This window comes from Malaclemys terrapin, chromosome 9 (genome assembly GCF_027887155.1).
Source record: "Malaclemys terrapin pileata isolate rMalTer1 chromosome 9, rMalTer1.hap1, whole genome shotgun sequence".
NCBI classification, from domain to species: Eukaryota; Metazoa; Chordata; order Testudines; family Emydidae; genus Malaclemys; species Malaclemys terrapin.
In genome coordinates, this window is record NC_071513.1 from 63,618,022 (window position 1) to 63,630,963 (window position 12,942).

Below are 12,942 nucleotides of genomic sequence, written 5' to 3' on the forward strand. Positions count from 1 at the left end.
AGGCTTGAGCCCTGAATGAGAAATGCCAAAGAACTGTTTACAGCTAAAGCTGCCCTTACTGACATTTTGGATGCTGTCTTACAAACCAATTTTGAAATGCTCCTACCAAAAACATAAGTTATTTGCAAACGCTGTGGTATATGAGATGAAAATATTAGATCTCACTCTTCAAAGCACATTGCACAAAACAATGGGCCAAACTCACGCCAACAGAAAAACATATACATCATAGGAGTTACAAGAGGAACAGATATGCCCCCAAATGGTCAGATAACATTCAGAGTGACCTTTTCCACGGGCCTTATTTACTGCATCTGTAATATGTGTGGGCTCATCCATTTCCATGTTCAAAACCCACCATTTGGATCTAAAAGCAGCCTGGTAAAACTCACATGGACTTCAACAGGAGCAGAGTCAGGCCAGTGCTAAATGTTGTTAAAAATCCCACATTAGTCTCCGACCCAAGCTTGGGTACAAGCACAGGATTAAGCATGTTTTACCTTTGGCTAGCACCACTGATTACATGTGTTGCCTATAATAGTATAACTGTCCTTTTACAAGCATCTCTTTCCTGCTTGCAAGGGAACAGTAGATTGGTTTTCCAGACTTTGCCTTCCTGGCTGGTACCACTGTTGGAAAGATTTTCAAATTGAAGGAAGAGAGAGATTGAAATATAGCTAGTGATGATAGCAATATACAGAAACATGTAGGTAAGTAGCTATATTTGAATGTGTAAATATTCATATTTTCATGCCCTGTTGTGGCTGCAGCTGCAAAAATTATGGCCACCATTAAAAGTTGAGCGATGATATTTTTCTGGGACAGTCCCAGTTTTTCATATGATGTCCCATATCCAAGGAACTTTCTTTAGGATGCCTGAAATGTCCCCACCCCCTGTTTGTTCCAGACTTATTGCTACAACAAATAGTAAACATTTCTTGCATCTGTTTCACTCCCATTACGTAAAATGTGTGCATTTCGCATCAGCCATTATTCGAGGGCAAAGTTTGGCATAATATATCAGCCAATGACATTGTACAAGGAGTCTGATGAGTCCATAACCCACTTAGTCAACACAACTCCATTCTCTGACCCCTCAGGAATGGGAGGGAAAATACAGGGAGCTGGTGGGGCACAGGAGACTGTGGGGAGGTTGTAAGGGGCACATAAACCTGTGCAGGACAGGCAGTGGGATAAGATAGTGCTAAAAGGGAAGGGGATGGAGCTGGATACAATAGCAGCTCTCCAGGGCACAGGAGAGGGTGAGGGAATCCCCTCCAAGCAGCCAGCAGGGAGGCCTGCATTTTTGTGTGTGCATTTGAGATCTAGCTCAGAGCCTGAAATGATCCCACGTTGATCAGGAGGGGGAGACTTCCCCCTAAAGGCTCCAATATCAAAAGGCAGGTGAAAAACAAGGAGACTGATCATTGTTAGGCCAATCTCAGGATTTTGTGGAGTCTGACCCCAGAGGTTTGAATGCCAGGGGTTGACAGTATTGGGTATGATCACCCATGCCATGGAGAAGAGGGCAGCAAGGGGCAGGGGTGAGAAGGGAGAAGAGGCAGAGTTCAGTCTCTCTTGGATCTGTTTTGTCACTGTCCGTAAGCACTCTGTAATCCTGCTGTGACAGTATGAGGTTTTGATTTTGAAAATAAATCGCTTCCTTGGGAGGGTTGGTCCTGGGGATGTAATTAAAGGCCACAGAAACTAGTAGATTCAGAGTGACAGCGTTGAAAGCACAGGTGCAATCACAGTGGGTGTGGGATATTGGAGGAGAACAGGGGACCGACATGTCCTACAGCTTTTCACTCTCCTGTTAATGTTTCACATGAGGCAACTTCAGGACTCATGCATCCTCATTCCTGATCCTCCTCACTGAGCCTGGATTCCCACAGGAACTCTCTGGGAAGATCCTCTTCTAGTTTCCCCCTTGTTGTGCCATAGGACCCCTCCTCAAACCTGACAGATCACAGGAGATGCATGGGAGGCCAGGGCTATTTGTACATGAGCCCTGTGCTTCCGCACTGGCTATGGTATGAAAGTGACGGAGGAAGGATGAGGGAATTGATGATGCACTGTCAGCAACTGGAAGTGTGTTTATGATTAGAAAGGCACTCAAGTCGCAAGAGCCCGAAACAGATCTGGACTGGGGACACCCCCGAGTTCTGGGGGTTTGGATCCAGCACAGGAGGACAACACTGGAAAGGGGTGGAGCAAGGAATGAGTCTGATGGTCAGACAGGGAAAAGACTTAAAGGGACCACATGGCCAAAGATCAATGGAGCTCAAATAAATGGAGCTCATCAAGGGAAAGATGACCAAAGACCCACTGGATTGCAGAGAACCCCTCCAAAGGCAGTCAGGTTGAGGACAGGGGAGAGGCAGCAGCCCTCTCTCATCCTCCCAATCTGGTTATATCTTTAATAAAAATTTCAGGAGAGTCCAGTCCCTTCTGCTCTCCTTGAGGGAATCAGGTAAGGCAGTACAGGGTGAGGTCAGTGTTAACACCCACTCCCTGCAAGGGTGAGGGGGTTGGGATAGGAACTGAGCAGCTTGATGTCCTTCAACTTCATTAACAAGCGTTTCCCACCTCTCCATCCTGAGCAGCTCTGCAATGTCTCCCCATCCAGCACGGGAGCTGGGTCGGGGAGAAGGGGCGGAGGGAGGGCAGATCCCTTCTCTTCCCCAGACACTGGGCCAGCCTTTCCTAGGAGAAATACACTCTGTTGCAGGAGGGTACATGACCTTCTGGGGCTTAATCATACTACAAAACTGTAACTGATAGTCAAGAATGAACCTTATAGCTGCTATCCAAGCAGCTCCTCCACCAGACTCCAGTGCTGACAGCTCTTATGGTTTTATTGCAAGTTTCATGACATATGTTGTTCTTCTTAAAGCCCCAGCTCCTGGAGTTATATGGTTATGTCAGAATCCCAGCTTTTTTTTTTTTTAAGGTAAGTTTCTAGTTCTCCTGACCATGGAGAAAAGCTTGGAAATGTGAGCCCAGAAAGCTCTCAAACCAGGGAGCCATCCTCATAGTTTGGAGGACCTGGCTCATGATTTTGAATACTTGGGGATAGCAGTACTGAGGACCTAACAGGAGTATCTCATCAGGGGACAGTGTAACACCCTTTTATTTTCTATTGCTAGGTGGATTATACCAGGTAATCCGTTTCACTGCTACCCTCGCAGAGTTAGGTGGTCACCCTTATTTGGTATTAAAAAATGCATCCTGGTGCCCATCTCTACACACACCCTCTCTTGTATATCAGAGAAAATGCATAACAATGTCCCACTTTCCCACAGAGTGATATCACCACAGTCCTTTATTAAGTAGGGCACTCCTTTCACCAAGAAATAATCTGACAGCCTCGCTGTGTTTTGATAAACTGAGAGCCTCCACGGGTAGTACAACACTTGTGTAGATACAATACATGCACAAAGAGCAGAGCTGTAAATAGAGTATCTAGATACACTGTAGAGTGTGTATATGTACATAGATAAAATCATACACACGTGTATTGTTTATAAGAGAGAGAAGAAGCGTGTATTTTGTTCTCATGGGTCTGTGACACCCTCCCTCTCCCTTTGGGGGAGCCTGGCACTTAGTGACATCATTTTGTAGTTGTGTGGTTGGGGAGGTATGGGAAGACCTTACAGTGGAAGGGGGAGAGGCTTTTAGTTCTTCTGAAGCTACCCAAGACTTTCCTGTCTGCTAAAATAAAGTGATACATTCAACACCTATTTAAAAGAGATAATCTATCAGACTCGACAGGATACTAGCAAATCCTGCTTATTAGCAAAACAATCAGAAAAGAAGAGCTTGTTCATGAAACCCCCCTGAGATTTTCCTTAAAAAAAAAGTATAAAGGTAAAATATAAACACATAGTGAGGAGATATGTCTAAGTGTTCCTTAAACAGCCACATGCTTTTGCATTAGTATTTCAGAGGACGAAAAAAACATTTTCAATAGTGTAGTCAGAAAAGATACCCTTATGGAAAAGTCCTGTGGAATGTAATAGGCATGAAACCCAAACAGTTCTGCAGAAAAGCAACAAAGGTCTATAGATAGTTGAAATATTAAATTCTATAGGATGATTACAAAAATAGAAAGGGTTATTTTCTGTTCTATAAACTTTTTATAATACTTTTATACAGCTGGATTACACTTCTCTTGAATGCCATTGGTTTCACCCATATTAAATAATGCAGGACTCTTCCATGAGGGATTTTCATATATGTAAATGCACAGTTTCCATAACAATCTATTGTCAGTGGACTTTAAGGTAATGATGCCTTGTTATGATATTTGTGAGAGACATAAAATAACCACTGGATCGCATTATTATTTCTAACAGTGGAGACTGTTTTGTGTTTCAAAACCTTCATTTGGATTTTAAGTAGGAGGGGTTCATATCTTGCAAGTAAAAAGTGGAATCAGTTCAATAGGATAATAAAATTTATTTAAAAAGCCCAGAAACTTAGAAGAAATTCTCCCAGGTGTAACTCAACCGGTTACAGCCTATTGTTGCTCCCTGGGAATCTGTGTAAATTGAGCAAGGAGCCATGTGATCTGCTCAGTACTCCCATTTTGAGTCTCTTCTTCTTAACAAAAGCTTTCTGCAAAGCAAAGCTTTGTAGGCAGGACATCTGTCGCTGTTTGGGGGGGCAAGTTGGCCATTGAAAAGAAGCAGTGACCTGTCAGCCTTGATTGATGGCCACAAGCCTCTGGTCTCGACCCCTCATGTGGGAAAAGAGGTCCAGCCAAGGAATGCCCTTATTCACATGTTAATTCTGGGCTATAAATACAGGCAACCTTACAGAGGAGAGGCAAGAGAAGCAAAGAACCCTTCTGAAAAAGGAACAGCCGGTTACCCAAGTGCTTTCTTTCCCCCTTGCTTTCCAGCATTTAGGGGCAGACAAGCTGGATTATAATGACTGCCACGGCTATGGCCAGCAATGTGCAGAAACTTTCCAACACCAAAGAGGAAAGGAAGGTAGGTCATTTTATGTACAGATTTACACCTACCCTGACATGTGTGGGGTATGGATACTGCACATAAGTGTGTGGACTATTATTTAGACAACACTCACTGTAGATGGTGCTTCACAATTGCAAAAATGATAGACCAAAAATAATTCCTTTGATTATAAAGGAGTTTACAGGGTGTTTTTAACATTCTGGGCTGCATTTTCCTCTCACTTTACACTGGTTTTAAATTGGTGTATCTCTGCTGACTTCAGTTTAAGGAGAACAGACTGAAGCTTAATATGTGTAAGAAAGCGCTAAACTGGCAGAGTGGTAATGAGATTATAGAGCATACAATGTTTCCTACTTTGTACCACATCACCCTTGGATCCTCTGATGCCACAGGCAGAATGTGGCTCTTAAGGATTAAAAATGAGGGGCCCAATCTGTCCCTGACGCTGTCCACAATGGGAGTTCTGCCAGTGAGTGCAGTGGGAGCAGATTGTATTGTGATAAAACCTTGACATTCCGCCTCGTAAATCCTATTTTCTTTTTTAATATCTTCCTTTCAGTTAAGAAAGCCTCTGATTGAGCGAAAGCGAAGGGAAAGGATTAACAACTGCTTGGAGCAACTGAAGGAAGCAGTTGTTGGTGCATTTTGTTTGGACGTAAGTGTTGAATTTTTCTTGTCTCCCCCACCCTTTCATTTTCTAAAAAAAAACCAAGCCCAGCATCATACAAAACATTTCTTCTTTACTGACCTACTTACCTTTTTTTTTTTTTAAATAGCAGTCTAAACTTGAAAAAGCAGATATCCTTGAAATGACAGTAAAGCATCTCCAGAATATCCAAAACAACAAGATCATGGGTGAGTTTCTTGTTTTTGCATTTTTCTTTCATTCACTTCATTTCAGATGTGGAATTTATTTCCAATCTTGAGGGGTGGGCTGCATTTTTAATCAAGTAATGTTTTTTGCAAAAATCTCTTTAAAACCTGATGACACCTACGTCTATTACCAGCATATCTTCTAGTTTCTACTCTTTGCCACTAGAGGGGGATCTAAAGCCAATGCCTTTCAGTAGATGGGTTAAGGTTTTTCCCCCCAACAATGTTCTCTTTCGTTTTAGCCTTGCGCCACAATTTATAACAGCAATGAAATCAGAATTGAGGTATCCTCCTTTATTAAATGAAGTTGCGACAAACTTTTTATTGCTTGATTTTATTTTTTCAACCATAATGATCCTTATGGAAAAGCGCAAAAGAATTGATTAGGGATTTAATCAATAGGGCTTCATAGCAATTTAATTTAAAACCTATAGAATTCAAGAGAGAGTTATATTCTTTCTGTAGAATTTTTAAACCATCCTATAGAATCCAAGCTAGAATGCTAACCCTGTTATGGAATCACACAGGATGGTTTCAAGCCCTAGCTGTTATATAGTGACCAAGGCTATCATTCTCAGTTAAGTTCTATAGGACTTTTCCAGAAGAGGCAATATATTATGAACTTTTTGAATGCTTGTTTAGTCAAACATAATGTACTGCAAGCCCTGTGCACTTAAATGACTTGAATTATCTCCTGTTCTAATGCAGCAGATTCCAAAGTGGGTCTCGAAGCTCAGCAGAGGTACAGCACTGGATATATTCAGTGTATGCATGAGGTTCACAACCTTCTCCTGACCTGTGAATGGATGGACAAGACTCTTGGGGCACGATTATTAAATCATCTCCTGAAATCCTTACCCAGATCCAGCGAGGAGACCTGCAAAGCAGCCTTAAGGTCCTTGCCTCCTGCTCACCAGTCTCACGCAGTGCAGAAATCCCCTATCTGCAATAAGGGGAATACCTCAGGGTCAAGTCCAGCTCAGGACCGGTTCTATCCTGTGGAGGAAAAACAAGCTTTGAAAAATTCATTTCAACCACAATCACTATCTCTCTTTAGTCAGCCTGATGTGCCACCTTCCAGCCAGATCCTGCGGCCAAATTTTTCTCATAATAACCCTAATATGGGATCATTAGATATGTGGAGACCATGGTAAAATGTATTTTATATTTCCCCTTCTAATCTTAGACACTTCTATATGTATCTTATAGATATGCCTCTTTAAAACACCTGTGGAGCAAATCTGTTCCTGTAGGTGTACTAAAGACCAGGGTACTTCAAGCCGAAGTAAACCTATACGTAGCCTGCATTATAGAAGGCTGCTATTATTTTGTATTTATTTAATACATATAAATTATTGTATAGAACCTCTCTTGGGCTTTTACTGTACATTAATTATATAACTTTCTTATGTTATTAAAAGAATTAACATCTAATTAATAAAAAGAGAACTGAGGAAATACTATCTTTTGCATTTTGGTTTCTGCCGACATTTCTTTCAGATCTCACGTAAGCTACTGAGATCGTGTCCTTGAAGTAAAGAGGACAGGGTACACTCATTACTCCAGAGCAGTGGAAGTAACAGAAAGGAGAATTCAGCTCTAGCCTTCTGGAAATGCTACATTCATTCTAAAAACTTGGTTTTGAATTTTTTAATATTAATATACATTTAATTGGCGTTCTCTGTATTACCTGTTAAAACTAGGCTATAACATGGCCACCTGAAGAGACTTAGTTTTTTATAAAGAGCCAAGTCGATAGTGGCTTCTGTTTAATAACAAAAATATGTTGTCTGGTGCTTTGTATCTACATATTTTTTTTTAAGTATAAATAAGTATTTGAAAGTTCAACACTGAAATTTCCCTGTCTACTTTTCTTCTCTCCATTGGGCATGCACAATGATCTGTTCTTGTAAGGTTGTTCCTAGGTGCTTGGCTGTTAGTTTTTGTTGTACTTTTTGTTTTAAAGAGAAAGCAGCCAGCTGCACACCCACTCAAATCTGAAGAATTAAATGAATCTTGTTAATATATGAGATTATAAAAAGGTCAGATGTTGGGCCCATCAACCTTGACAACTTCTTTAGGTTGAGTGAATTCCAGACAGGATATAAAGACCAGAAGGTAAGATTCCCTGCAAATCCTACCAATAAGTCTGGGAGGAATCTGCTAAACTTGTAGACAACATTTGGTCACAGTTTTTCAAGTCAAAGGCAGTTAAAACTTCTTTACAGTTAAAAGAGCAAGGGATCTCTTAAACAAACACTCTGCATACTAATTAATGACAGCCCCTCCCCAACAGGGGACTAATTATGCAGACTGATCTGTTTGATGATGTGTCGAAAGAGTGAAAGTCATCACCTTGGGTTTTAGCATCTCTGTGAAGCTCTCCCCTTTTATCCAGCTCTCTTGAAAAGCCATTAGAAATGGTAGCACAGGGATGGCAGGAGTAACAACTGGCTTACATGAAAAGAGGGCCCATTATCGAATGCAGGCACAACGCTGAAACTGTGGTTTCTGAAGCAACTCCTTTAGAAACACTGAATTGTACAAAACTATCAGTGGCCTAAATTTATGACTTGTCATTGTTTCTCCATTCTGGAACAAGCCTTCCAGACGAAAGATAACCTCACCAATGGCTAGCAATATAGATAACATGACCCAGTCCAGCTCCCACTGAAGTCAATGGAAAGACTCCAACTGAGTAGAATGGGAATTAGAGCAGATCCATTCACCCAGCAGAGACAATATCAATATAAAATTCACATAGGCAATAAAAATTCCTTACTATTATTACTAATACCACCCCAAGTTATTAGAAGTGAAAGAATATTAAGCATCTGTACAGCTTATTATATATATTTGTACATTTCAGAGAGTTTGGACTAAGGCTGCATCAAGATCCACTACTGCAGTCCCTTGGTGTCAAGTCCCAGGGGCTCCATGTGGTGTAGGTATCCATGCTAGCAGATGCATATACAGGATCAGGGTCAAAGCTGGTCAGTTTCCCTTTTGTTTCAAGTCAGTTTCACTTTCTGATATCACTGGGATATTTAAGTAAAAATATTATTTAAACTATTCTAATGTCATGAAAATATTGATAATAGGTTTAGATACTATCAATTTAAAAAAAAAAATCACACTTTTATCTGAAAATTGTATATCCACTACTGTTATGAGTAACACCTAAGGTTATTGTAACTGAAAAAGATTAGCAACAGGAGAGAGAAATATATTTTTTTAAATAGGAAGTAGGAGTGGAAAACTTGGCAGACTGAAACCCAAAGAGAACTGGAGCTAGAAGAATCTCTTGCAGGATACTCATTTGGAATAAAGGGGATGTTTCTTAAAGGAAGACAAATGATTTGCAATAGTTTGCCCACATAAAGGTGTATATTTGTGTAGCAAAATGATTCTACGTTTATTTCAAATAATTTAATTTTATCAAGCTTAATATATTATAACAACAGTATTAATCATCTACTTTATACATATCTAGCCCTTTCAGCTGAGGATCCCAAAGTGTATTGCGTACTCTTATCCCCATTTTACACATGGGGAACTAAGGCTCAGAAAGGTTAAGTGACTTGTTCAAGATCACACAGTGGGTGCCTATGCTAGAAAAATTAGTGCCCATATTACAGCAGCCAGCAACAGTGCAGCTCCACTGGCGCTAAGCCATCAATATCAATGTTTCCATCTACCTCATATTTCGATGGAGATGCCCTATTTTGACACATATATCCCACATCCTGTAAGATACTGATTAAGCTTGTCAGATAAAGTACAGTCACAAGCTGATTTAGGTTAATAAAGTATCAGGGGTTAGCCGTGTTAGTCTGTATCTACAAAAACAACAAAGAATCTGGTGGCACCTTAAAGACTAACAGATTTATTTGGGCATAAGCTTTAAGAATCCCCTGAGTGCGTGCAGAGTTCTGATGGCATGTTGTGGATTTATGTTGCTTGTTGTGCCCCAACATGGTGCTATTTCATTACAGCAAGAGTGAGGTTACATTGCAATATTGTGTTTCGAGATGAGACTCAGCCACAGTTTGGATCCAAATTTTCCTAAAGTTTGGGAGTTTTCAGAGCCAAGGTTTTAGTTTGGCTCATTTTAGGCCTAAATTCAGGACAGCACTAAGACATGTGCTTAACTTTAGGCGTGAGCGTATGCCCCATTGATTTAAATGAGATCTAAGCATGTGCTGAAGTGCGGTCCTGAATAGGAGGGCTTTTGTGACTGCACCTTAAAGATAGGCACCAGCTGCTAAGTTTGGGTCTGGATTCAGACTTTCCTATGCAGCTGTTCCTGTGGGTGTTTGAAGCTGGGGTTTGGTCCAGACCCATCTAGCTGTAAGGCAATGTCATCACATATTTATGCAATGCTTTGGGTGCAGCAGGACAAATCCAAACAGGTAGCAATCCTGTAGGATTGTGACAGGTTGATCCACTCTTCACAGGGATGGCACATCCTCCTGGCCACATTATTTGGATCTGCGGACCCTTCAGCTAAGTCATTAGTATGGTTTCCCCTTCTGAGGGAGAAAGTCTCGTCTCCCAGACAGTCTTCCTATTCACTGCCCCACTGGTGCCACCTCCCCAGTGGCTGGCTGGGGAACCCGGGCCCTCCCTGTTCTCCAGATTCCAGCTCACAGACCTCTAATCAGCAGCCAAGGCCTGTTCCACCCTTTCCTAGCCTTCTGGCTCTGCCAGCTTCACCGCTTCTTCCTCCCAAGGCGAGCCTGCAGCTTCTCCAGCAGCCCCCTCTTTTGTCAGCTTCCTGGCTTATATAGGCCCTGCCTGTTCCTGCACAGGTGAGCTTCTTCTAATTAAGACTTCTTTCACAGTCTTAATTCCCTCCAGCTTGCTGCCTAATAGGCTAATCAGCTCCTCTGGTCTGCTTTAACCCTTTCCTATCAAAATGATCAGTGGGCCCAGTCCAGCTTGCACTGAAGTCAATTGCATTGCCTTCAAAGGGAACAAGATCAGATCCTTTAACAATTACCCAGGAGGTACATGTATAGCACTGAACCCATGACCCTGCATGCATCCTACTATACTGTCTAGTCTCAAAACATACACATATTCAACCCTCTAGGAGGCCTTATGATCCCATATTTTCTTTCACTTCATACTCTCAAGGCTTCTGTAGTGGGGCGACTGCCCCCACTCACTGAGAGTGTGGGCTTCAGCAGGCCAGTGTGCCTGCGCAGCCAGGCAGCCAATTAGAGAAGGGCTTATTGGGAGCCAATCAGGGCCAGGCTCAGCCATATAAAAAGGCTGCTCAGGGAGAGGAGAGGCAGTCTGTCCCAGGCCTTTGACAGGGGAAGGTCTGTCTCCAGAGCTGGGAGACTAGCACCTGGACAGCGCAGTGCTGGCCAGGCTTGGGGAGCAGAATGGAGCTCTAGCCCATAGCCTGCCAGGTTGCAGGCCCTGAAGGGAAGGGCCTAATGGGTGCAAGGGACTGTAGGGAAAGCGGCCCAGGGAAGTGGATCCAGAGTAGAGGGCAGGCCTGGGTCTCCCCGCCCTTCCACCCTTGCAGTACACCCAGCCATAGGGAGCGGCCCTCATAGACTATGCCAGATCCCTGACAAGAGGGATTAGACTTTGGGGGTGTGGTTGGACATGGTGGCTGGGGTGTAGGAAGACTGCTGATCATCTCCCCCTGCCCCCCCCTCCCCCGGAAGGGGGTGTGGATGGACTAAGGGACACTGCCGGAGGGCAGTGGTCCGGAAGAGGATACCGCGAGCTGGTGGGCGATGCAGACTCAGAAACCAACCAAGGGTGAGACAATGGGTGGGACACCACCAGGAGAAGGCGCTCCACTGGACTGAGCTAACTCCCGGAGACAACCAGCAGAAGGCACTGGGTGATGAGTCCCAACCCTGTCACAACTTCACATGGGAACAGCCATCTTTCTGGCCAGGAATGGCCAGATGGTATCACCAGTACAACCAGTCCAAGCTCCACTTTAATGGGCTGGAACAGGCGAGGCTGAAAGACACTACAAGATTCTATCTCCTGCTGGGCTCTGCTTTGGCCAAAAACATAAAATGAACAAACTAGTTAAAAGCCAAATTTTCATCCTCCATATTTTGCACCCATAATTTTGCATATGCAAATTCTTGCAAAGAATAGAACATAGACACACACCAACCTGACCACTTCTACAAGCCAAGTAGTGAGACATCTAAATCCTCTGCAGTCACAAGTGATTGGACTTGTAAAACAATAACTACTGGTGCACAAATGAAGGGGCCGATTTTGAACATTTAACCATCATGCCTAATTTGGGGGAAGGAGGCTAACATTTAAAAAATAGCTTTTGTTCACTGTATAGCTGCACACATACATATATCTCCCATTATAAGTTCATAGTCATTTCATTTTTAGTCTTTTGGCTTAATAGAAACAACGCTGCTTTTGGGACCTAAACCAAAGTCTGTTCCTGCATTCTGAGCTATCCCATAAACACTGATAATATACGAGCATAAGCTAGTCCTGCATCTGTACACTCTCCACATTTCACTTACGTTGTCAGTCTACTCATGGTGAGAGCCAGGCTTAGCCTTGAACCATCTCCAAGTGAAACATGACATTTTGTCTGTGAAATTTGGTCATGGACTTATCAGAACATGACTATTCATCATGATGTGATTTCTCCAGTAGTTTGTGTGAGGCCTGGAGTTGGGTATAATGAATCCCAGTGTATATCCTGTAGTGTGAAAAAATGTCTGGGACAATTAGAATGGCTTAGCCAAATGTGGCATGACAAACATGACCCAACAAAATGTCCTGCACTGGAATTCCACCATGACCAGGTGGCCATGCTTTATAGCCCACAGCAACCGAGCCACAGAAATTCGAGTGTCTGAAAATGTTGTGGGAGCTTGGAGTGACCTTACAAGATTGGGGAACTTTCCTGGTATTTACTTGATGAATTGCCCAAACACCTGTAAGAGACAGTTGGGGGCAGTGCCTGTTCCTCTGTCTTCTTGGTAGTCTGTGGAATGGAACCCTCCACGCCGGGGGTCAGAGCTCCATGATTCTGGGAACCAGGGCTGGTGCTACCATTTAGGCAAACTAGACT

General features: G+C 42.8%; 1 protein-coding gene across 1 annotated transcript; it reads left to right on the forward strand.

Moving 5' to 3' along the window:
- Positions 1-4,862: 4,862 nt before the first annotated feature.
- On the forward strand, positions 4,863-7,288 carry LOC128843695 (transcription cofactor HES-6-like). Its single transcript, XM_054040733.1, has 4 exons — positions 4,863-4,997; positions 5,542-5,637; positions 5,759-5,837; positions 6,564-7,288. Exons 1-4 carry the CDS (start codon positions 4,935-4,937, stop codon positions 7,007-7,009), a joined length of 684 nt encoding a protein of 227 aa, XP_053896708.1. The 5' UTR covers positions 4,863-4,934; the 3' UTR covers positions 7,010-7,288.
- The last annotated feature ends 5,654 nt before the right edge of the window (positions 7,289-12,942 follow it).

Coding starts and splice junctions, on each gene's coding strand:
- LOC128843695 (XM_054040733.1), top strand. CDS start 4,935: ATGACTGCCACGGCTATGGCCAGCAATGTGCAGAAACTTTCCAACACC. Junction 4,998..5,541: donor ACACCAAAGAGGAAAGGAAG/GTAGGTCATTTT, acceptor TCTTCCTTTCAG/TTAAGAAAGCCTCTGATTGA. Junction 5,838..6,563: donor CCAAAACAACAAGATCATGG/GTGAGTTTCTTG, acceptor GTTCTAATGCAG/CAGATTCCAAAGTGGGTCTC.